Below are 24,532 nucleotides of genomic sequence, written 5' to 3' on the forward strand. Positions count from 1 at the left end.
ATTAAATATGTGTATTGTTTAACAATACCTATATTATTTGTGTAATGCCAACCGTAATGTAGAATTTTGCTCTCTAATTATAACGAAAGTAAGCAATTCTGAATATTTCAAATAGCGGCTAAAAATTTTCACTACCTTTTATTATTGCATGTTTTCACTTTCTGCATGTTTTGTGCTTTATAATAAACACAACTTTAAAATACTAGATTAATTTACTTCCTGTTATATATAGTAACTGGTGCAGTGTCAACCATGCTTAGAAGAAGAGGGCTTATGCTTCAGATTTTTATTGCCCAGCTACATGAGCTAGGTACACGTTTATTTTAATAGTTTTAATAAAATTAGCATTGTAAAGCCTTTGTTGTAGACAACTTTATCATTATCTAATTGCAAGGATTGAAAGAGGCAGGTACATGCACTAAATTGATCACAACAATAACTTCATAAAGTAATAGGTATGTGTTTTGGTACTGTGTCGTAAAATAATAATTACTTAAGTGGTTTTTCACGACTTTCAGTATAATAAAACAATAACGTAACATGTGATTGTTTAAAATAATTTAGTAAGTAATGGGTTATTAAAATTTGTATAGTGCCGCTTCAGGACGTGTTTTATAATAAAAATATTTTCAAAATCAATGAGTTCTAGTGGTCAAATGGTCAAATTATTATTTAATACAATCAAATTAACACTAAATCGAAACTATAAACGGTAACATAACAAAAAAGTTAAGAAGTCTCTTTAGCATTTTGTTGCTGTAGATTGTATCACTATTAAAAAAACACAAAATAATATTTTTTTTTTGTTTAATAATATAAAAAATTAATCAAAAGTGGCTACGATTTTAGGAGATTATCATCAATACAATTGTGCAGCAAAATGAGTACCAATACCACTCTTACGGAATACAAAAGTGAAATGAAATCATTCGAAGGAATATATCCAACCATAATCGATGCAGTGTGCAAAAATTTCGGGCTCCAACAAAATCCTTCAGTAGCTGTCTGGATGAAAAAGGTAACATAACTACTTACTCACTATAAAAAATAGGAATAGAAAGCCAATATGTAGTAATATTAATATGTACTTTTGTATGTAATTGAATCTTTTGTGTGAATGCAGCAAAATAATATTACATAAGTACCTATTTAGTTCACATCTAAGAAGATAAAATTTAATTTTTATGTTGATTTACCTAATTATTTTATTTTCACAGATCTTGGACTACAATTTGCACGGTGGCAAGAAAGCACGTGGCTTAACGACTATTCTCGCATATGAAACTTTGGAAAAACAAGACAACATTAGTGTGGAATCCCTAGAAATTGTAAGAGCTTTGGGATGGTGTGTGGAAATGGTAATTAAAATATTATGATATTCTATTGTAAAAATATATACCTAATTATTTTGAGCGGCTTTAAAGTGTCGTTAAACACGAATATTTTTACCAAATACAGAATATAGATATGTAGATACCTACTATAGATGGTAGAGGCTATAGGTAGATGATAGAGACTACAGATTTTCTAACAACAATAATTTGTGTTAACTTTTTTTTATTATTTAGCTTCAAGCATATTCCTTAATAATGGATGATATTATGGATGGATCGACGACCCGTAGGGGTGTACCTTGTTGGTATCGACTGCCTGAAGTCGGTATGGGAGCTATAAACGATTGTAATCTAGTTCAGTCGGCTATGTATGAAGTGATTAGAGTGTACTGTGAGAAACTACCCACATATAAAGAGATAGTGCATTTATTTAATGAGGTTGGTGCTATACGAGTAGGTATTTTAACACTCTTTGAATCGAATTCCTAAGTATACCTACAAGTGTTAATTGCAAATTGCGATAGATATTGTTCGAGTACCGACATAAGCTGTTTTAAATTTTATTTAAATTCATTCAAACAGATATTGAAAAATGAAATGTGATATTCTATTATCGGTTTTCATAATTTCGCTATAATATAATTATTAATAGTTTTGTTTTATATTTATTCAGTCACGGTTTTGTTTATAGGTATTAATCATGACGATATCAATAATTTTTTTGCCGTTGCTAACATGACTTATAATTTTCTTTATGTTTATGTTAGTAGAATGAAAAAAAGACGATAATAATTCTAGTCTTATCAAACTTAAAAATTAATTGTTATTTTAGACCCTCTTCTACGCTTCCATTGGCCAACATTTAGACTTTACGATGGCACATCGTAACAAGGACGATTTCAGTCTATTCACACCGGAGCGATATGCTGCAATAGTAAAATTTAAAACAGGATATTATACATTTAAACTGCCAATATTCTTGGGCATGTTAGTAGCAAATAATATGAACTCTGATACCTATAAGAGAGCTGAAACAATCTGCTTGGATTTAGGTTACTTATTTCAAATGCAAGTAAGCATAACTTTCTGCTTTCTATAATCGGATCTATTTATTTAACTTAAATTGTAATATTAATAATTATAGGCATTCGTTTAGCAGATTTGTCACAAATTTTCCTTATTTTCAACAGGATGATTTCCTGGATTGCTTTAGTTCTGAGCAAGTCACTGGAAAGGCGGGAACTGACATACAAGAGGGCAAATGTTCTTGGCTAGCAATTGAAGCGCTGAAGCGCTTTACTACTCCACAGCTTGAGGTGTTTATAGATTGCTATGGAAGCCACGATCCAGCGAAAGTAAAGCGCGTGAAGCAGCTTTATGAGGAATTGCAACTACGTGACGTGTATCAAAGTGAAGAACGGCAAAGATATAACGCAATTATAAAAATGGCGGAAGAATTACCATCTGATGCGGGAGCATTGCCAGAGTTGTTTAAAAAATTATTAGCTTTAACTTATGATAGGAAGAAATAACTATTAATTTTCAATCAATCATTACTTAAAATATTTGGGAATACAAATAAAACAGCAAATTCATTCTATACCATTTATTCAAAAATACAATGTTATATATAATAGCTATTACATTCATATCGACGTCAGGTCTCAAGAAGAATACAATTTTAGACACTTACACAGAGTTTGTTTAAAATAACATGATACGTGATACTGCTACAATATCCAAATAAAATAAATAAATACATGTATCGCCTTTTAGGTTACTATCTACAACTACATTGGTATATGTAATATGAATATACAATTTATAGTTAAATGTAACTTTATCCTATAATAATACGCACTATACAGTGACACAAGATAAATGGCGCAACACAAAGTGAATATAATAGTTTATACATTTTCACGATTAGTCGCAATTAGAACTAGCGCGCAAGAGCAACTTTTGTCTCCGCAACTATTTCGTCTCTCCCATCAACTCTATGGGGAGTTGCGTCGCTACGTGCGCGCACTTTCATACTAACCCATAGAGTTGATGGGAGAGACTAAATAGTTGCGGAGACAAAGTTGCTCGTGCGCGCTAGCTCTTATGCGATGAAACTGTTAGTCAGATAAGTCAATCGACTCGAAGATACTTTATCACAATTTCACCCTTAATCCACATACAATAGAGGTTATTTTTGCCTTAGCAATGCCCTTATAATAAACCTTACGTGTGACACAAAATGTATTCTTAAATAAGTTGATCCTCTACGAAATACGGTACATATTATTTTTATACGTTAAAATTGCATATACACGTAGTTTAGAAAACCTACACCATACTTAGAGTGAAAAGAGACTTAATCCAAGTTAATTGAAGACTTACAGGTCTCGTGGTAAAATTAGTGTATTTCACTGATAAACGTACGATAAATGTATCGAATGACAATATACGTGTGCTAATATAATTTTGACTAGTAAGCACCAATTTTCTAATGTTTATCTATATATTTTATATCGTATCCATACACACTTATTTACACGTGGCTAATAAAATTTAGCCGATCACAATTTTTGTAACTTTTTATTAAATTAAATTTATTGCTTTATATGCATTGGAATTAATTATTAAACGGAGGATAGGCCGATAGGAACGGGCGAAAGGATCTAATAGATTGTCATCTTACTCACTCGACATGCAACTCTTGTTTAAGCGCTCGAAAACTTTAAATGAGTGTTATTTTGTCTTTAAGTGCTTGAGAGTTCAGATGCGTTCAAATGCAAAAGTAATTTTATTTAGTAAAATAGGTGAGGTTAAATCAGTCAATTGAAATATTCAATGTAGCAGAAACAGTGCGAATTTTTTTCAGAAATTGCTACGAATTATTTCAGAAACTATCATTTCTGTGGACTGTGTACCTGTACTAAAAAACCAAGTCAATGCAGATAAAGCAATAAAACAGCGTGTCAATAATATAATACACCCTTGAATATTTGAGCGATAAAATTATATAAAGCCCTTACACTAAAACCATGTATGTTATAGATAAAATACGAATCGGTTTGCGCATTACCATGAAAAATATACAACTCGCTTCTGTAGTCTTTTGGCTTTTTGCTGCCAAAATGTATTAGTAAAAACTTATTCAATTGTCTATGATTAAATATATTATTATTTATTAGTTATTATCCTAATACGAAAGTTAAACTCTAAGAATAGTTTATCATAGGAAAATAAACTATTCGGATACCCGAGTCCGTCTGAGTTACAGGACTAGACTTGTACAGAAAATTATATTTTAAAGTATATAGGGATTTTCATATACAATAATTACGACGAGTCATTACATCCCTATAAACAGACATACATTGCAATTTGTAATAAAACCAAGCTAAAATAGTAATACACTTAAGGATTAAATCGTATTTGGCCTTAATTAGAATTACTATGACTAAATTAGACCTCAGGAAACACGTTACACTCAAACCAATTTTAGATCTCTTTGGAATGAGGTATGACCTTCGAGGATCATTTGTTCGAATCCATTCGTGCATTGGTTCAAAGATTTTCAGCACTAACATTGAAGTAATTTGCCGAAAATTTCAAGCACTTAATTGATAATAATTACGACATTTAATGTCTATAATTTAGTTTTTAGGCTAACATTACGCACCAACTATCAAGTTGTATATCTTTCGTTAGTTTAAATGTACCTAAATCTTAATTATACAATGTTTTCGAGAAATCCATGATGAGTATACAATCGAGTAATGCTATTAAACAAAATTCGGTGGTACTTTGTATATAATATTATGTATTAGTGGTCGTTTTGGGACATAATCATTTTCACACACAATTTATTTTCTGTAAAATTATGTCCTTTATTCTTTGTCTTGTGGTTCTGCTGGCCTCCGATTCACCTGTGAATAAATTTTTATTTTAATAATTGATACAATAATAATCTTAAATCTCAATTTTAACCAGGTAACAGTGTCAAAAAATTTTAATTCTTTTGAGATGATTATTTAAAAATTGGTTTGTACCCAGAAAAAAGCAGTGTCATCGTTTTATAAATGACAAAGTACACAAACAAGACAAAACCTTGAAGGTTTAGTCGATAATATAGAGTCGAGTGCGGGCAATAAATTCGAATTAAGAGAATAAATTGTGAAGCGGTAACGGTATTGTACACTGGTTATATCGGACGTGCAGATAATATTTAAGGCAAATAAATTGCCCCGTTGAAAAAAATCACCTACGTCTGAAAGCGTAGTGTATATTGAACAGTGAGCGTAGTCACTGGGAGACGGTTCTCCCGTGACCGCATAAAGTGTAGTAATATCGATACTAATATTAAAAAGCTGAAGAGTTTGTTTGTTTGTTTGAACACGCTTATTCCAGGAACTACTGGTGAAAAATTCTTTCAGTGTTAGATAGCCCATTTATCATCACGCTAAGGCCAACAGGAGCGGAGCCACGCATGTGAGATCGCGAAGCACAGCTAGTGTACAATATTCGAGTAAAATCAATCACATTAGTGAGACCAATGGGAGCGTGTCAGCGAGATATAAAGGAGTCGTTCACACCCAAGCATACAGGCGTCACTAATAAAAAATAATATACGGGCATTTCTGCGCAACTCGACGTCAAGCGCCCATTTTGCGTGACAGGCGTCACTAATAGACCAGAACCTTTAGACAAGTGGCTTTCTATTATCGTAAAGTTTAATAGAATAGATTATGAATGTATGAGATTTACGTAAGTTGTTGATAGAGTATCTCCAGCTTACGTCAATCTCATACATTCCTATTCTATTCTATTAAACTTTACGGTTAACAGAAAGCCACTTGTCTAAAGGTTCTGCTCTATTAGTGACGCCTGTAAAGCAAAATAGGCGCTTGACGTCGAGTTGCTAGGGGGGCAGATATATATATATATTTAGTCCATCGTCCGGTGAGATGAGGCAGCGTGAGACGTGTTCCGCTCACGCCGCCCCATGAGGTTAGAGCTGGCGGGCTCATAGTTTGTGTTGGCCTGGAGACGGGCAGCTGCTGATGGGGTCACGGACGAATTGTACCTATACCCGTGGCCCCGTCGTTTATGTGGCTCGACGGAACACAGTGGGGTTTTGGTCGGTAGGAATCCGACATAACCCGCGGCCCTTTCCCCCGGAGGCCGTGGGTATCTATGCAAGATTTCCCCACTCAAAAAAAAAAAAAAAAAAAGGGGGCAGATATATCACCATGGTGATGTGAATCAGGAGCCGCCAGTCTCAGGCGGTGTCTCGCGGCGCGTGCAGCGGCGGCGGCGGCGCGTGCGCGAGGCGGCGGTGCGCCTCCGAGCCGGTCAGCGCGGCGAGTGTCACGCCCGCCTGGTACGCGGCCGGCACGCGCACGTGCCGCGTGCGGGGCGGGGCCTCCGGGCAGCCCGCGTGCCGCCACTCGCGGAGCACGTTCGCCACTTGACCTGTAAGTGCACAATTATTATTGTATTTTATTCGTGGTTAATGTTCACTACTTGACCTGGTAAATGCACAATTATTGTATTCGTGGTTAATGTTCAGTACTTACAGTAGTACTTACAGTAGTACTTACAGTAGAAATTAAATAATTTGTTAATGTACTTAAATAATTCTATATGATTTCGAGAATTATTGTGAATGCTGTGTACACCTGTTATTGATAAATGCATAATATTAATGAATTTATAATGTTTATTGTATGAATGTGATATGTATTTATTGTTGGTGTGCCAAATAAATATAAATAAATAAATAATTGTAAATGCAACAAATAGTATTCGTGGTAAACGTTCACTACTTGACCTGTAATGCACAATTATTGTTTTCGTGGTTAACGTTCAGTACTTGTAAATGTACAAATAGCGTTGTATTCGTGGTAAACGTTCGCTATTTGACCTGTTAATTCATAAGTAGCATTGTATTCGTGGTTAATGTTCGCGACTTGACCTGTAAATGCACAAGTAGCATTGTATTCGTGGTTAATGTTCACTACTTGACCTGTAAATGCACAATTATTGTTTTCATGGTTAACGTTCAGTACTTGTAAATGTACAAATAGCGTTGTATTCGTGGTAAACGTTCATGATTATAAAATTTTTCAAACTTTAAATAAGCATAATTTATTATTTATATACATAAATATTTATATAAGAAATAATTCTTCGCTCATAATAACAATAACAATCGCTTGCAATAACAGAAGCTCGTAATAACAGTCAAGTGTCCAAGATTGTAAGGTTCATTATAACATGCACCTGTAGAAAGTGGTGATATTTCAACTTTAGGTACTGTATTTGCCCAGAAAGTGATTTATCTATTACGAAGGTTATCTATTACACACAAACACTTAGACAAAACATTAATCTTTAAGACACATTAGATTTCAAGCACACATTACAGTTGATTGTATAGACTCCTGGACGTTATTATCACTCACCGAGCACATTCATCTTATTGAAGCGCACATCAGGCACAGCAGTGAGCGGAGACATGTCAGTCTCCTGGTTGAAGCGAGATATCACATCCCTGGAGCGGACCAGCAGTACCGAAGGGGACACAAGACGGGACCACAGTATGTTCTCTGGCACGCACTCCACTGGATTACATAGGTAGATCCCTCGAGGTGATACCCCGAATACCATTTGGTGGTGCCAAGCGTCGGGTATCTCACCCTCGCAGCCCTGCTGCAGGTTCAGAGTCAGTATTGGCACTGCACCTGTGAAAAAAGTTAAGATTGAAATTATGTTCATTACAATAAAATAAAATAATAATTATTTAAATATTTGCAAAAAAAACATATAACTGAACTACCAATACTCGTGTGTTTTTCAATACAAAAGTATAGGCTTTAAAAAAATCACAGCTTACGAATATTACAAAATACAATCCGATATATCTTTTCTTTTTTTTTTTTCTTTTAAAGCGGAAGGGACCTTTGTACTAGATGGATAATTTTTTCTGTGTTGAAACTGTTTCTACAATCTGATATATGAAGAAACGGTTTCATTATGTTTTCAATATAATAATTATTTCTGACTTACCAAGCGAGATCCAATCAGCAAGCCAATGCGACAACGAGAGGCTACGCTCAGGGTATGTAGGGAAGAATCTAGCAGTAACCAGACCATCAGATGCCTTTTGGATTCCCGTTACTATATCGGCTGCTATGCAACCAGCTACCGACCTCGATAGCAGATACCTGAGAAAAATACAATATAATTCGTAGAATACAATATAAGTTATCTTGCCCTAACATTATAGGTAAACATAAATGTTTGTGAGGTTGGATGGATGGATGAATGTATGTCTGTTACTCTTTTGGAAAAACGTCTGTACCTCGGTATTGGTGCGTTATTTGCCCTCTGTCTGGTTCCAACTGCTAGATTGATTCTTTCTATATCAACGGGAACTCCTAATGCAATCTGGAACAATTCAAGTCTTTTTATTGTTTGCTTAAAAGTTAAAACATCAGAACTGCAATGTTCGTAAGTATTTAATGTTCTTAGATTCCTATAAAAAATGTTACTTAAATAACACTCATATTCACATCTTTTACGTAAATACGTATAATTATAGACAAATGTCTACTAATGAATAAATAAAAATATTTGTCAAATTAAATTTCGGTAACCAGATACTTTTAAGTTTTATGGCAGAATAACATATTTCGTAATTTTTTATTTTGACGTGATAACGTCTTTAAAATCGTTTTAGTCGGGTGACATGTTCAGAAACTTGTGTCACACCAAAACCTCACGAGCGCGATCGCAGGTATAACGAGAGAGAGACGGACCAATCTCCCGTCTCATCTCGAGCGTCTCATCTCATCATAAGACGTTATCACGTAAACATCTCGATCGTAAACCTACTTTACAAACAACCAATTTTTTTTATAAAAAAATTGTAATAAGTTGTAATAGGTGAATAAAATTATTTACAAATTCTGGCACAAAGTCTATATAAAACATAAAAAGTGTCAAAAATTAATACTCACAAACACATTAACAACAGCAGTTGCACCACAGGCAGAAGTGCCGATCTGGGTAACTTGTTGCTCGCACGCCTCCCGCTCAGACCACACCATGCACCTAGGTGGTTCTACACAAGGCTCGCTACTCTGCGATGGTCCTGGCATCGGTTCTTCTTCCTATAATGTACATGAATAATAAAAATGTTGACAAAAAGTTCTTTAAGATTTGGAAAGGTAAAGGTCACATAATTTTGTGTGTTAATAATAAATTGAAAGCAAGAGATATATTAATCCAATGTATCCCAAACTAGCTGTGCTCCGCGGTTTTACCTGCAGTGCTCCGCTCCTATTGATCTTAGTGAGATGATATAATATAGCCTACAGCCTTCCTCAATGAATGGGCTATCTACCACCGAAAGAATTTTCCAAATCAGACCAGTAGTTCCCGAGATTAGCGCATTCAAAAAAACAAACATACAAACTCTTCAGCTTTATAATATTAGTATAGATTTGACAAATACCTATTTTAATTGTTTTTTGCATATTTAAGTTTTGTTTTATCTGGGTACAAAAAAATTTATTCAGTTCAACAATAAATCCCGATCAGATATGAAGAAAACATATTTCTTTCAATTCTTTACACTATATAGGTAAAAATTAATAACATATCTTCTAATTGTATTAACATCAACAGAGTTCCACCTTTATTTTTACTTTTTTTTTTTTGTTTGGATAAAATTGATGAAAACAAACCATGATCAATGGAAGGAAAATGACTATGCAGAAAAATGTGCAATGGAGCAGTACAATATACGCAGCTAGTTAATAATAATAATTATTAGTGATATAGATAAGAAAAGAATGTAAATATCCGAATTCAGATGAAACATTAGACAAATATTTTATTAACATAGAAAGTAACTCACCACACTAAAATATGAACTTTGGCCTTCTTCAGTATTTGGTTTGTCGTCAATAAGCTTTTTAGCCATATTTACATGATACATTGCTGGTGTCAAATTAACAGTTTCAAAGGTAGTATTTTCACCCTGGTTTGTCTGATGCACCATACTTTCATTCTTCTGTTCTTCATTAACTAAAATAGAACACTTAAAAATCACCAAGACATTAAATAAACTTGTGGCACTAAAATAATGAGGTGTAGGTCCTGCTTACTCTCAATGATTTCTCATACTCTGGGAAACAGCTCATAAATTAATTTATTTTTGTAATAATAAAATATTGTATGATACATAATATGACAAATAGTAAATAATACATACGGTTAGTGAGGTCCTTAGATGATATCAAATCCCCACTAGACCCGTGAACTCCCGGTGGTTTAGTATCAAGCCAGTGACACATGGTTCTGCGAACTCGTAGCTTTTCACCCCTCACATTCACATGTTGTATGTATTCTGTGTGTGTCCTTCTTATCTTCTTAACAACAATAGTGTTTTCTGGCACAGTTTCAGTCTCACTCTCAAGTGGTGGTAAGTCAAAAATTGATGTCTTTTTACTGCTGCCTGGAGCTACAGGTATATTTATTGAGTGAGGTTGTGCAACACCTGGTTGATATTCAGGTGATGTGCCCCTTATAGCATGCTCGTTAGCTTCAGGCACACTTACTACTTCAATATCTGCTTCTGGTGTTGACTCATCACCGGTGTCTGCCTCGCAGGATGGTCCAGGATCAAAGTCCATTTCTAAAAAGTCCATGTCGGGGCTTGATACTCTCGAACCAGGAGCTCTTGGGTTGGGTGCAGCCTGTTGAGGTCCAGCTGGCATAGCTGCGGGAATGACTGAATTAGGAGTTTAAACTAGTCTCAAATGTAAACTAAATAATAACTTAAAATATCTACTAAATGCTCACCACCCCGGTATGTATAGATGCATCCATCTTCGGATCCCAATGAATAGTCATCATTTCCTGTATCACTGGAACTATCTTCACCATCCACGATTGGCCTTTTTAGCCTTAAACTCGATGGTCTTTTCTTGTCTTTTGTTTCGCTACTGCTCGGCATCGGCTCTAATTTACTTGAAGAAGGGACAGAAATACCACTTGTTGAAGGTTCATTGATGTCGCACAATAAATTAGGCTTTGTCGCGCACGTATTGTTTACTTGGCTGCAGGGCTTTTCACATTGAGACACGCTTTTATTCAAGTTTAGAGCACATTTGCTGCTGCCTGCAACTTGTTTTCCGAATTGGGAACTTGTTGCGTTACAAGGTATTTTACCCGAATTTTTGTTGGCCGCTTCATTTGGACCATCTTTCTTTTCTGATGAATTAATCTGTTCGTCACTGCGCTCGTTACAAGATGCAGAATTTATATTAGCCGAACTCGGAACATTTGCGAAAGATATTTCATTTGACATTGGTGCGCACACTTCTTCATCGCCATCACCCTGCCCTTGATGTTTTAAGGTGCTTTTACTAGAATTACAATCTACATTAATAATTTCCTGCTCCTGTATGTTCCTCATTGAAGTAGATTCTTTTTTCGAATCCATTATTTAAAAACAAGGGTTCTCGAAAATCGTCGGCATTGTATTCATTAAGGTTACGCACAGATTTCCGTAGCAAAACAGTTGAAATGTGGTCTTATCAGAAACTGGAGGCCTAAGATCTCCAGAAGAAATAATTATAATCAAATAAATAACAAAGATCCACAAGTAAAAACCATATAATTGAATAATAACAAACCAATTTCAACAGACATAATCACAGATAGTGAATTTTTTCATGTAATCCAGTCCAACAACAATTTTTAAGCTATGATAAAAAATTCATTACGTTATTTTCTATTCTGTGGTTATTTTTCTTGGAATTTCCTATCTTAATTTTTTACGGTGATGAATATTTAAACAATATTTATTTTGTAGCATATAATTACGTTGATATTATTTTCTAATTTCTTTATATATTTATTATGATACTAATACTATCCTGAATATATCGTGTTAAAAATTTCTACTACACTTAAAACAAAACGAAATGAATTATGGGTGCGTAAAATCCTAATACCTATATTAATATATTTTGGTATCATTTATAGGACGTTTATAGGTAATTTAATTTAGGTACCAGATGTTGTTGTGACAAAAATGATTCATCTCATTCGTATAGTCTGTGACAATTTGTCAATTGATACCGTAGACAGAGTAACTACAAATTTTCATCTACAATGACATATTAAATACGGTCTATCCAGCTGTGAATTTATAAAAATTGCGTCTTATTTCATTGAAAATTAATTAAATCAATCATCAAAGTTTCAAAGTTTGCTTGAATTTCAAGAAGAAGTACTCAGGAAATATAAAATGGCTTACGCTTACTTGTTTAAATACATCATCATTGGAGACACAGGTATTGATTTTATTTCCCGAAATTTACCTATAGTTCTCTGTGTATTTTTTCATGCTTTTTCTGGTTTAAAACTCGTATACAGACAACACACGTTAATTTTTATCATGAAATGTCTTTAGTTGTGCTTATGCTGTTTATCTTTATGTTATTATATCATACAAGAAAAAACAGTTGATATTGTCAATTTTCGCATGCATAATGCTCCGCCTACACTTCGATATGCACTTCAATTAAAAATCGAGGGCTATAAATATATGAATTTGTATGTATGTATTATGAAAAAAGCTCATAATAATTTATAATTAAAAAATTATACATTGTTTTTACAAGGACATCCTTTGTTTATTGCCTAATATTTACTTGAACAAAGACATTTCCAATAAGTTCAAGTAGACCATAAATGTGTAAAATTATCTACTTGAGTATATATTAATTATTGTTTACTTTGTAATTATATGTATATTAGATTGATATTTTGGGAAAAATATTAAAATTACTATTTATTTTAAGTCAATTTATTTTAGTTTATAAAACCTCTTTGCGTTGCATTCACAAAAAATAAAAGAATATTTAAAAAAAATATGTTTCCTATCATCTAGGTGTGGGCAAGTCTTGCCTATTGCTGCAGTTTACAGACAAGAGATTCCAGCCTGTCCATGATTTGACTATTGGCGTTGAATTTGGTGCTCGCATGATCACAATTGATGGCAAGCAAATCAAACTGCAAATATGGGATACAGCTGGCCAAGAAGCTTTCAGGTAATAACAGTCACTTTACCTGGGTTAAGATGTCTATTGAATTTTATGAACTCATTAACATAATACATGGAGAACAAATATGCATATTTTGCATAAAATATCTGGTTTTTCTAAAATCTAAATTTGCTAATGACCTAACTAGTTTCATATAGGAATGTTCATTTATTATAATTATCTAATTAGAATATACAAATAACTATTTGTCATATGACTGTATCTATATCACTCCATAGTCAATATACACATCTACTTAAATATACTAAATTATGGATAAATAATTAAGGAATACAAAGTCTACAAGCAACTTTTTGTTACAGATCAATCACCAGATCATACTACAGAGGTGCGGCAGGCGCTCTACTAGTGTATGACATTACACGAAGGGACACCTTCAATCATCTCACCACCTGGCTCGAAGATGCACGTCAACATTCCAACTCCAATATGGTGATCATGCTTATTGGAAATAAAAGGTGGGTTCGGTTCATATGTACTTTAGATATTTGATACTACAGAATGGTGATAATGATTTAATGACGCAAACACATTTATATTTATGTATGTAACATAGGGTTGGTGTTTAAAATATGAAGTATCATATTAAACTATGTAATTCTTTGTTAATTTGTTTATACTTTGATGACAATATAGAAAAATCACATTTCTTTTTGTTCCACAATTTCCAACCATTGTCTGAACACCCATTGATAAGTTTGTATTGTGTTAATCATTGTTTATTGTGTATTGTATCAGAAATAACTCTGCTCAGTGAATAGTTTCACTCGTTATATTTCAATACACTTTGTAGTGACCTCGAATCGCGACGCGAAGTAAAGAAGGAAGAGGGCGAAGCGTTCGCCCGTGAACATGGACTCGTGTTCATGGAAACGTCGGCCAAGACTGCCGCTAACGTGGAGGAGGCGTTCATCAACACAGCCAAAGAGATCTATGAGAAAATACAGGAAGGTGTCTTTGATATCAACAATGAAGTAAGTGATATACTTCTCACAAAAACCTTAAAAGTTTATGTTAATAAACAAGATAAGCGCGAGTTGGGCTCGCTCAAAGGGTTTCGTGCATTAGGACGCCAATTTAATAATTTATTATGCCTGTTAAAATTTTTCATTTTTGATCTAGTTTAGCTAACAGGGTTCATAAGAAGAAAGTTTTAGTAATAGAGTTTCGTATCGAATTGAATGAAGAATTTATTTTCAAAGTTCGGTTTAAAAGTTTTCTAGTTAAGAAACAATTTTATTTTATCTTTTTTTTTTCGTTTTGTCACACTAGCTGTGCCCTGCGGTTTTACCCGCAGTGCTCCACTAATGTTGGTCTTAGCGTGATGATATATATTATATATCTTATAGCCTTCCTCGATAAATGGGCTATCTAACAGCAAAAGAGTTTTTCAAATAGGACCAGTAGTTCCTGAGATTAGCGCGTTCAAACAAACAAACTCTTCAGCTTTGAAGTGCTTGAAGGACCTCATCATGTGAACAATAAAAACAAACAAACAATAAAAATTGTTTAACATAATATGAATGTAGAGGTATCTATTCTCATTAGTAATGATATTACAATAGACCCACATCAGTAAGTGTATGATTCACTTATATGACTAGTTTTTCCAATACGAGAATAAACAGAATAATTATTATTGGTCTCTAACCCTCGTCATTCTTTATTATCAGCTGTTTGTTCTGTTAATGGAATAAATATTGACATTGTATTATTCTTTCCTTAATATATAGGACATTGACTCAGCATTTGGGAACACTTGAAGTTGAAGTCAAATTAAATCCTTCATAGAGACTGTAACGTTTTTTTATTTCTATTTATAACAAAAAATTATGTCTATTCATTAGATCAACCTTGATTACGAAGTTATTTCGTAAAGAAAACTGTATTAGATAATAATTGGTGCAGTGGCAATATGATTATTTTAAAAATATGTAAAGGGTCGGAAGTTTGATTTCATTATTTATAAATTATTTTAGAATTTTTAGTTTCGGTCGAATATTTCTATCGATCGACGTTAGAAATATGCACCTGTAGGCTATATTGAATGAATGGTTATCCTCTTAATCCTAACAACAAAAGATAAAACCTGACATATCAATAATTTTTTACTCTACATGGATAGAGTAGTGTTTATATCTATATTATTTTGATACAAATTTTTATTAATATTTTTATTAATATAACTAGGTACATGTTAATTTAAATATTTTTCAAGCTGAGTGAAATCCATAAACCAAATAGGTATAAGTATATTAAGAAGAGCTGGAACGTCAACACATTTACACATTGCACATGTTAGGCCGGGAGATACTGACACAAAATTTCGGGTCATTTGTAACAGGATGGCGGTCTAGAGGGGTCTTACTTATCCGACGAGTGTGACTTACGCCCACGCGACTAGTCCGCCGGTACCAGCGTTCTGACCATCATTTTTCTTTTTGTCATTGCGTAATAAGACCTCTGTAGAACCGCCATTCTGTTACAAATGACCCGAAATTTTGTGTCAGTATCTCCCGGCCTATGTATGTGTCATATTTTGCAATTGTTTATAAATACAGGGTGATGTTATTGGTGTAGTACGAATATCTAAAAATCTATGAAGAATTTTGTGATACAGTAAATGGAAGAATTATAGACTATTTTACAGTATTTAATAAAATCATTTAATTTTTTGTTCATTTTCATTAGAAATGTCAATTTTTCTCACCAAGGTGGAAATTTGGATGATAAGGATCTTGTTAGAAAAATATAAATTTTGACTAAAATCGGCATTTTTTTTTTCAAAAATAAAATTACTAATAATAAATAGAGTTATCACATTAATTTACAAACGATATCGGTTGTTCTTACTTAAAATTGAATACCAATGTCTTATTGCGGTATGTGTTCTTTGGAAGTGTTCGTAAAGTTGTTGATCCGTAATTAAATTTTGCGGAAAATCTTTTAGAGCGCTTAGTTATGACATATCCTAAGCATATTTAATAGAATTAAAAGACGAGCGAATATCCAGAATAAAACACAATACCTATTCTTTATGCCTTTATATAAATTGATTATTTTTAGAATAAATAATTAAGTTCATCAATTGATTTACTTTTAAATTATAATTTTACAGGTAAATTATGAGAGCTTCCATAATTATATTTGCATATATTTATCTACAACGCACCCATTTTACAATTCAAGTCTAAAATGAAACTAGAGTCGCATTAATTTTTGAACATACTGTAAGTGAAATTGCATAAGTGTGAGTACTGTGAACATGCCAGCTTTCCTTAATTGACCGATATGTATCATTAATAGGTATCCTTCCCGCGCATCTGTTGGTGATATCTATACTTATTATTATAAAGCTGAAGAGTTTGTTTGATTGTTTGTTTGAACGCGCTAATCTCGGGAACTACTGGTCCGATTTGAAAAATTCTTTCGGTGTTAGATAGCCTATTTATCGAGGAAGGCTATATAAGGCTATAGGCTATACTATAATATCATCACGCTAAGACCAACAGGAGCGGAGCAATGCGGGTGAAACCTCGGGGAACAGCTAGTAACTAATAAAAGTTTCTTGTTTAAAAGTATAGATTTGTCACTTAGAAACAGCTCAATTTACTGCTTCGTGGAGCTTTGTCTACTTTCAACTATTTACTTAATTAAATGACGTAGGCGTCTGGACACTGGTTACTTCATAATTAATTTGTCTATCGCGGTTGTATGGTTTAACTTATAAAAGAAATTATTTCAATAGGGGTAGCAATTTGCATAAAATAGAATAGACCTGTTTAAAATTAATTGGAAAAAAAAGTTAAATATCTTTCTAAACGAAATAATCACGCGTAGAGAACCTAATGATGAATTGGCACATTCGTCCGAATAGCGAGGTGAATAATGAACACGCATATTATGTAAACAGTGCACTCGCTATTCGTCTTGAAATTGCGGACGTACCTAATCGAAGGTGAGTTAGGACTTAGTATGAAGGGCGAATATGAACTTATGTGCTTACGATTACGAATGTGTGAACAGTGGTTCACGATGGCAGTTCTATACGAATGTTTGTGTCGAATGAGGCAGATGGCGAATACGAATGTGTAAATGTACTATAAATTATAATATGTACAAGGAAAATGTTAGGTAATTATAGCGTCTTGAGTAGGTATACGGAATACGGATGAGCTTAAAATGAAATACCTACTTTAAAAGCCTGTTTTTGTTATATAAAATTAATAGTACGAGATCCGGCTGCAGGATTAGTGCGTTCATCGGTTTTTTGCTGAAAACCGAATTTTTATGTATATTTATAATTAGGAGAATATATATCGACTAGGTTGCCAGTCAAAATTTGGCCGCAAGCATGTTTAATTAAAATTTTTCTAATAGATTTTTGGGAAAAAAATTCGTTCACTTGTTTTTGAATAAAATGTAGTCTACATCACGGCAAATGATATAAAGATTCAAAAAAATCACGGTTGCCGCTTTTCACCTGGCCGCAACATCTTGGCAGCCTGGTGCAAACAGGTATGATTTCGATTCATTTTTACGTTCATAACGTACATTTATGAATCATATATCAAATTAAAGCTAATTTTTTTCTATTTATTATCATATATGGTTGCCTAATTAAATCCGGCCGCAAATAAGGGTTGCCGGCTGTTAAAAATTATAAATATTTACGCCTATAGTACACCGACGCATTCTTTTTATGTATATTTATAATAAGGAGAATATATATCGACTAGGTTGCCAGTCAAAATTTGGCAGCAAGCATGTTTAATTAAAATTTTTCTAATCGATTTTTGGGAAAAAAATTCGTTCACTTGTTTTTTGAATAAAATGTAGTCTACATCACGGCAAATGATATAAAGATTCAAAAAAATCACGGTTGCCGCTTTTCACCTGGCCGCAACATCTTGGCAGCCTGGTGCAAACAGGTAGGTATGATTTCGATTCATTTTTACGTTCATAACGTACATTTATGAATCATATATCAAATGAAAGCTAATTTTTTTCTATTTATTATCATATATGGTTGCCTAATTAAATCCGGCCGCAAATAAGGGTTGCCGGCTGTTAAAAATTATAAATATTTACGCCTATTAGTACACCGACGCATTCGCGTGCGGCAGCGAAACAACAAGAAAAAGAGAGGATCGGCTGTTAATTATATTAAATAAAAAATAAAAAGGACGATATATTTTCTTTCACTCAACCTTAAATATTCAACATCTTTAACAGCCGGCAACCCTTATTTGCGGCCGGATTTAATTAGGCAACCATATATGATAATAAATAGAAAAAAATTAGCTTTAATTTGATATATGATTCATAAATGTACGTTATGAACGTAAAAATGAATCGAAATCATACCTGTTTGCACCAGGCTGCCAAGATGTTGCGGCCAGGTGAAAAGCGGCAACCGTGATTTTTTTGAATCTTTATATCATTTGCCGTGATGTAGACTACATTTTAATCAAAAAACAAGTGAACGAATTTTTTTCCCAAAAATCGATTAGAAAAATTTTAATTAAACATGCTTGCGGCCAAATTTTGACTGGCAACCTAGTCGATATATATTCTCCTAATTATAAATATACATCAAAATTCGGTTTTCAGCAAAAAACCGATGAACGCACTAATCCTGCAGCCGGATCTTAGACTATAATAGCCTCTTAAAAGAATTCGTATTTATATTACATTCAGTTTACTTTATTCAAGTAGGATAAATGTCAAAGACCGCTTATTATAGTTTGTTGACATAGTGAGAAGGAAAACGCAATGAATTTGCCCTTTACGATATCACAATCTCACGAGTATAAAAATAAACAGTAAGTAACTACCTTTACAAACTTTATTTCTTCTCTTATAAGTAACCTAAGTACTTATATTTTTACCTTTGTATATTTTTTTCACATCGAAGTAGGTACTAAATTCATATGAATTACCTCACTAGGCTCCTTTCACGACTTCACCCGGGGACAAAAGCAAGTAGATAGTTCAGTGGTTTTCACGTGATAAAAAGTACAAAACATAGTCCATACATACATTCTTACGACACCCTATCATAATCTTAAAACTAAACGAAAATTATTTTTCAAAAGTGGAGACTTTGATGAACTTTGATCCATGTAAACTTAATTCTCACTTCTAAGTTTGGTTACAAAAACTGAATAATAAAAATAAGTATAGGTATCAGATGAACGTATCATTGTGAAAGCCTGATTGAGCGTATTGCCTACATAAGTAATTAATTTGTTCAACTAGGTATTTAAAATTAATTTCCCATTCGATATATTCAAAGTTGAGGAGCTAATTAATACGATATTAATATTAAACGTTATCGTTCAGGCGAACGGCATCAAGATAGGCCCACAGCACTCGACGGCGGGCGGCGCCGGGGCGGGGGGCGCGGGCGCGGGCGGCGCGGCCGGCGGCGGCTGCTGTTAGGTGCTGCGCTGCACACACTGAGAGGGCTCACGAGGTGAGTACAAACACACACATAGAGAGACACACACACGAACACACGGAAGTATAGGTACGTAGATAGAACTGTAGTAGAAGTATTTACAATTTTACGGATGGGGCGCGCGCGTGCACTCACATATCTACAGGTATCCATAGAACAGTACGCAGATGCAAGGGCGCAAACACACACATATTATAATATATTCTATAAAACGTTTACAGAAACGAACGCACGCACATAAACACAGTCAAGTATCCCTATCCATAGCAGTATTTACAGGAAATCATGCGCGCGTGCTCACACACACATTCACTAATAATTTTGTCATATCAGAATATGTATATTTGGATAAAAATTAAAAAAAATGTTATTTTGGTGACCATCATGTCTTCTTTTCTTATCATTACTAAATACTAATATGTACAACTGTTTATGATTACCACAGTCATAATAAATGTATTGTTATTAAAAGTTGCATCTACTTAAACATTATTTATTGGTTTACAGGAAAGGTGCAGCTGTGTGCAACGAAATCGGATATGGAACTTACTGCATGCCGGATTATACAATTATTTTATATGCTACAATAGGTTGCGTCTCTACTGTACCTAGTGCGGGCTCTGGTAAGCCTATATCTAGTGTTTTATGTAAAAATATTCTACAGGTATTATTATAAATACCTATTAAGAAGTATAGATATGTTTGTATGTACAATAATTTATTAACCTTCCAGTGATATTTTATTGTATGTACGGGATATGGAAGATGACAAGCAGTTTACTGCTTATTATAATGGTTTTGTACAATAGTCAATACTTATAGCATAGGAATGTTTCCAAAAATGAATTATCTTGTCAATGTCTAAAATTTAGGACACACAATAATGGTACATATTATGAGTAAGAAAATGTTATAATCTTCCTCTGATGTGTTTCTTTGCCTATGCTCTAGTATTACTGTTTCTATTGACTAACAACTGAACTGCTGACTATCTGATATGGTCAATACCTGCTTGATGGGAAATTCACTAACTACAATTCTACTGAAAAACTAATTTATCGAAGATAAGAAGCATCTATGATTTAGTGTGAATTTCCATAAAGAAACATCTGAATTCTGAACATTCAATATTATGGCCATTATGATAAGCAGGTCGATTTCTAATAATTCTTTTACAACTATAACAAAAAAAAAACTAGTATCCTTATTTGTTAAGTGTGGCAGTAAAGTTAACTTCTCATATTCTTCAATCGTTAGAAATAAGATCCATTCATATTCTTACTAACTATTATAATTACTAAGGAGGCAACTTGCGATTGGACCAGGTGGAAAATGTATTGTAGTTTGTATATGTTCGATGTTTCATTGAAAGCTTTTATGTATATTGAATACTTTCATGTTATTCATTTTGTGCAATGACGCATTTATATGAAGAAGGAATGTTCAACTTGATAAATTTCTATTCAATTAATCTAAACTTCTTCACTTTCAAAATGCAACTGATTATTCAGAATTGTAATTTCTTCATATTATTATGCTATTCTTAAAAGATTTTTATAAGTTTTAATAATATATAACAGAGTTAAACGGAGGATATCAACTTATTTGTTTGGACATAGAGAAATATTTATTTATTATCTGTACAAATAAGTTTCTTACTTCCTAGCAAATTTTATTTTAGATATACTTTATTTTCAAGTTAGGTTTTATTTTTACATGCAACTATTGATAATTGATTTAATATTACCCGAGAACAAGTTTTACAATATCAAAGACTTAGAATATCTCAATTCTAAACGTTTAAATAATGATTTAAAAACAATTATAGCACAAGAAATTGTTGTTAATGTCAATATCTTGTAAGGACTAACATTGTATTAAAAGGACTGCTTGCATAGTAATTGAAGACATGAAAATTATGTTATTTTTAAGTTTAGCACATTATAATGATGTAGTAATATTTTATAAGGTTACAATGTGCGACATATTTGTAAAGCATAATTCATGAAATAAATGTTGAAAATGTATATTTGTTTTTAATTTTATTATTTTGGTAACTTATGGTATAAAATTTTCTGTAATTGTGTTCAATACTGTGAAAACTGCATTTATTATTTCAGGTGTCTTCATCTTGACAATTCCATTGTTTTTCACTTCAGCTTTGGGGAGAATCACTTCACAAAGGTCAAACACGGTAATATCTAATGTCACCATATAATAAATTTGATTTTGCAAGATCTGATATGCCAACGGGACTAATTCTGATTCTTTGTTAACCTCATCTTTTATTCTGAAAACAATAAACATGTATTGAAAAGAAGCATGTATAGTTTTAAAGTCATAATAAATAACAATTTAAACCAATAATAAAAGTTAATACTTTATTCCTTGATTGATTGCTTTAATAAAATAAAAATTAAAGTATTTTACAAGATTAATTTTCAATTAAAATAATAATTACCCATTCCATATAACATGCACATCACCAACTTCAAATGTTAGAGACATTTTATCCTTAAAATCGATCTGTGGTGTTTTGTAACCCAATGTAAAAGGATCCGTGCTTCTTGATGTGTCATTTTCAACAAAATTAAAACCAAATTGTAGAAGTTGATGCTGGAATTAAAAAAATATCATCAATATTTTACTGTTACATCTTGTTTTCAAGTAATATACATTAATGAAATGTATCCAATTTAAATATTTTAAAGCTTCACTTAAATATAAGCTTTATTTAATTATTATTAGAAAAATATGCAAACTTATTAGAATATGTCTAGGTAGGAAATATTCACACTGTAGAAGAAATCAAACTTACCTGTGTAAAATTGTATTGTTTTATGTTGCAGTCAAATATATTTTGCAATGAATTCTTCACAGCTTGACCAACTTTCTGCTCCCCGCGTTCCAGTAGATATGGTAAATGTATAGCATCACTTATTACTATGCTCATCCCCCAAGATAATAATATTGCTGAGTAAACATCCTTTGTCTTTGATACATCCTGGGTTGACACTGTTATCTGCAAATCAAGTAATACCTCTATGAAAATGTAAGGTTTTGCCAAAGGAAAATAAATTATGTATTGAACATGTACCTATAGACAATGATAGAATAAAAGATTTATTGAAAAAAAAAACACCCATACCATTAAACCGTTTGAGTCTTCTTCAGAGTATTTGAGCGAGGGCAAATTTTCAAATAAAACTTTAAACTTAATGGCAGAGTTTGCACAAATAGAACTAACAAGAGTTTGTTTTATTTTTGTGGCATATTGTTTCAGTTTTACTTCGTTGTACTTTAAATTGTGTAAAGGCGACACTCTATTTAAACGCCATTGATTTTCGTTGTAAATTACTGAAATAAAATGATAACATAAAAATATTTATCCAGATAAGCTTTAGTTGTAAATTTCATTCATTACTAGGTTTCCGCCCGCGGCTTCGCCCGCGCAGTCAATATAAAAACCCGCATAGTTCCCGTTCCCGTGGGATTTCCGGGATTGCGTCATTTTCCCGGAATAAAAAGTAGCCTATGTCCTTTCTCGGGTATCAAAATATCTCCATAGCACATTTCATGAAAATTGGCTCAGTACCTAGTTTAGGCGTGATTGAGTAACAGACAGACAGAGTTACTTTCGCATTTATAATATTAGTATGGATTTTTCTTTATATTTACCAGCTAATGGGTCATTCACAACACGATTTGCGGTCATATTAATAGATTGTTGTTATTGTTGCATAGAAACACAGTTTATAATAAATACAATATTTAAAAACAACTCCTTCCAATCTAAAAATCGTGATTTGGTGTAGCTCATTGGTGTTGTTTGTAAATTGACGTAATTCAAAATAACGTCAACTGACGTAATTTAAAATAACGTCAACTGACGTCAACATGATAATTGACAGATAAACACGTTAGAGCGTTTTCACATTGTCCGGTCCGATATCGGATATCGGAAGCCGATAGCCGATATCCGATATCGGACACAATTTGCCCTTTCACATTATCCGATAATATCGCATGAGTGTTGCCAGAAACTGGAAAAGTAGATATATGGAGAATTAAAAAAAAACAGTGGATGCATTTATGTTACAAAAAATAAACATTATTTTAAATAAAATAAATAGTAGTAAATAAACTATGTTTTTCAAACCGGTTTAATCTGCTGACTGCGGAGTTTGGATTTTTACCCTCTGCAGAGTCAGAATCTAGTTTCAATATTCAATTTCATTGTGAGGCTTGTTTTTTTTTTATATGCTGTTTTTCTTTTTTTAATAATAGAACATGTTGTGTGGTCGTAGTGAATTTTAGAACTTTTTTATATTAAATCGTGTACGACTGTTATGTTCATAAACAAATAAAATAAAATAAAATTCAACTCAGTATTAAAGCGACGAAACTGGCAAATATAAATTCAAATTACATTTACAAATGTAGGTGCTGTTATTACAATTTTATAGTGCTAATAATAATATATATATTATACCTATAAATAATAGGTAGAATGTACATCATTCTACCTATTATCTGGGTGTGCAATTATTTAACGAAATAAATTAAACTAAACTAATTCTTCGTTGTCACAGATTCCG

At 32.9% G+C, this 24,532-nt stretch overlaps 4 protein-coding genes across 5 annotated transcripts; 2 read left to right on the plus strand and 2 right to left on the minus strand.

The window, feature by feature from the left end:
* Positions 1 to 599: 599 nt before the first annotated feature.
* On the plus strand, positions 600 to 2,911 carry LOC123698926 (farnesyl pyrophosphate synthase-like). The gene is made up of 6 exons (XM_045645751.1): positions 600 to 712; positions 850 to 1,018; positions 1,218 to 1,358; positions 1,569 to 1,772; positions 2,167 to 2,406; positions 2,525 to 2,911. The coding sequence occupies exons 1-6, from the start codon at positions 639 to 641 to the stop codon at positions 2,864 to 2,866; spliced, it is 1,170 nt and encodes a 389-aa protein (XP_045501707.1). The 5' UTR covers positions 600 to 638; the 3' UTR covers positions 2,867 to 2,911.
* A 14-nt stretch (positions 2,912 to 2,925) lies between these two features.
* Positions 2,926 to 12,058, minus strand: LOC123698924. Of its 2 annotated transcripts, none has more exons than XM_045645749.1 (9): positions 11,199 to 12,058; positions 10,609 to 11,115; positions 10,252 to 10,421; positions 9,350 to 9,502; positions 8,692 to 8,777; positions 8,397 to 8,554; positions 7,793 to 8,071; positions 6,577 to 6,800; positions 2,926 to 5,254 (listed from the first exon to the last, which is right to left on the minus strand). In XM_045645749.1, exons 1-8 carry the CDS (start codon positions 11,839 to 11,841, stop codon positions 6,607 to 6,609), a joined length of 2,190 nt encoding a protein of 729 aa, XP_045501705.1. In that variant the 5' UTR covers positions 11,842 to 12,058; the 3' UTR covers positions 2,926 to 5,254; positions 6,577 to 6,606. The 2 variants fall into 2 exon arrangements, with proteins under 2 accessions (XP_045501705.1, XP_045501704.1); XM_045645748.1 differs by having other exon boundaries at positions 10,609 to 11,127.
* Positions 12,059 to 12,503: 445 nt separating this feature from the next.
* LOC123699055 (ras-related protein Rab-2A) lies at positions 12,504 to 21,961 on the plus strand. Its single transcript, XM_045645914.1, has 6 exons — positions 12,504 to 12,697; positions 13,297 to 13,456; positions 13,774 to 13,929; positions 14,265 to 14,445; positions 19,817 to 19,949; positions 20,442 to 21,961. The coding sequence occupies exons 1-5, from the start codon at positions 12,652 to 12,654 to the stop codon at positions 19,913 to 19,915; spliced, it is 642 nt and encodes a 213-aa protein (XP_045501870.1). The 5' UTR covers positions 12,504 to 12,651; the 3' UTR covers positions 19,916 to 19,949; positions 20,442 to 21,961.
* Positions 21,945 to 23,749, minus strand: LOC123699054. Its single transcript, XM_045645911.1, has 5 exons — positions 23,613 to 23,749; positions 23,083 to 23,291; positions 22,753 to 22,956; positions 22,396 to 22,550; positions 21,945 to 22,224 (listed from the first exon to the last, which is right to left on the minus strand). Exons 1-5 carry the CDS (start codon positions 23,647 to 23,649, stop codon positions 21,993 to 21,995), a joined length of 837 nt encoding a protein of 278 aa, XP_045501867.1. The 5' UTR covers positions 23,650 to 23,749; the 3' UTR covers positions 21,945 to 21,992.
* Between the last annotated feature and the right edge of the window lie 783 nt (positions 23,750 to 24,532).

This window comes from Colias croceus, chromosome 17 (assembly GCF_905220415.1).
Source record: "Colias croceus chromosome 17, ilColCroc2.1".
NCBI lineage: Eukaryota > Metazoa > Arthropoda > Insecta > Lepidoptera > Pieridae > Colias > Colias croceus.

Bases quoted from the DNA above. Each gene is read 5' to 3' on its own strand.
- LOC123698926 (XM_045645751.1), top strand. From the start codon at position 639: ATGAGTTCTAGTGGTCAAATGGTCAAATTATTATTTAATACAATCAAA. The intron at 1,359-1,568 runs GTAATTAAAATA...TTTATTATTTAG, and splicing joins TGGGATGGTGTGTGGAAATG to CTTCAAGCATATTCCTTAAT. The intron at 2,407-2,524 runs GTAAGCATAACT...TATTTTCAACAG, and splicing joins GTTACTTATTTCAAATGCAA to GATGATTTCCTGGATTGCTT.
- LOC123698924 (XM_045645748.1), bottom strand. From the start codon at position 11,841: ATGGATTCGAAAAAAGAATCTACTTCAATGAGGAACATACAGGAGCAG. The intron at 11,128-11,198 runs GTGAGCATTTAG...CTCCTAATTCAG, and splicing joins CATCTATACATACCGGGGTG to TCATTCCCGCAGCTATGCCA. The intron at 10,422-10,608 runs GTATGTATTATT...GTTCTATTTTAG, and splicing joins ATCTAAGGACCTCACTAACC to TTAATGAAGAACAGAAGAAT.
- LOC123699055 (XM_045645914.1), top strand. From the start codon at position 12,652: ATGGCTTACGCTTACTTGTTTAAATACATCATCATTGGAGACACAG. The intron at 13,457-13,773 runs GTAATAACAGTC...TTTTTGTTACAG, and splicing joins GCTGGCCAAGAAGCTTTCAG to ATCAATCACCAGATCATACT. The intron at 13,930-14,264 runs GTGGGTTCGGTT...TACACTTTGTAG, and splicing joins ATGCTTATTGGAAATAAAAG to TGACCTCGAATCGCGACGCG.
- LOC123699054 (XM_045645911.1), bottom strand. From the start codon at position 23,649: ATGACCGCAAATCGTGTTGTGAATGACCCATTAGCTG. The intron at 23,292-23,612 runs GTAAATATAAAG...ATTTTATTTCAG, and splicing joins TGTGAATGACCCATTAGCTG to TAATTTACAACGAAAATCAA. The intron at 22,551-22,752 runs GTAAGTTTGATT...TTTTAATTCCAG, and splicing joins AACAATACAATTTTACACAG to CATCAACTTCTACAATTTGG.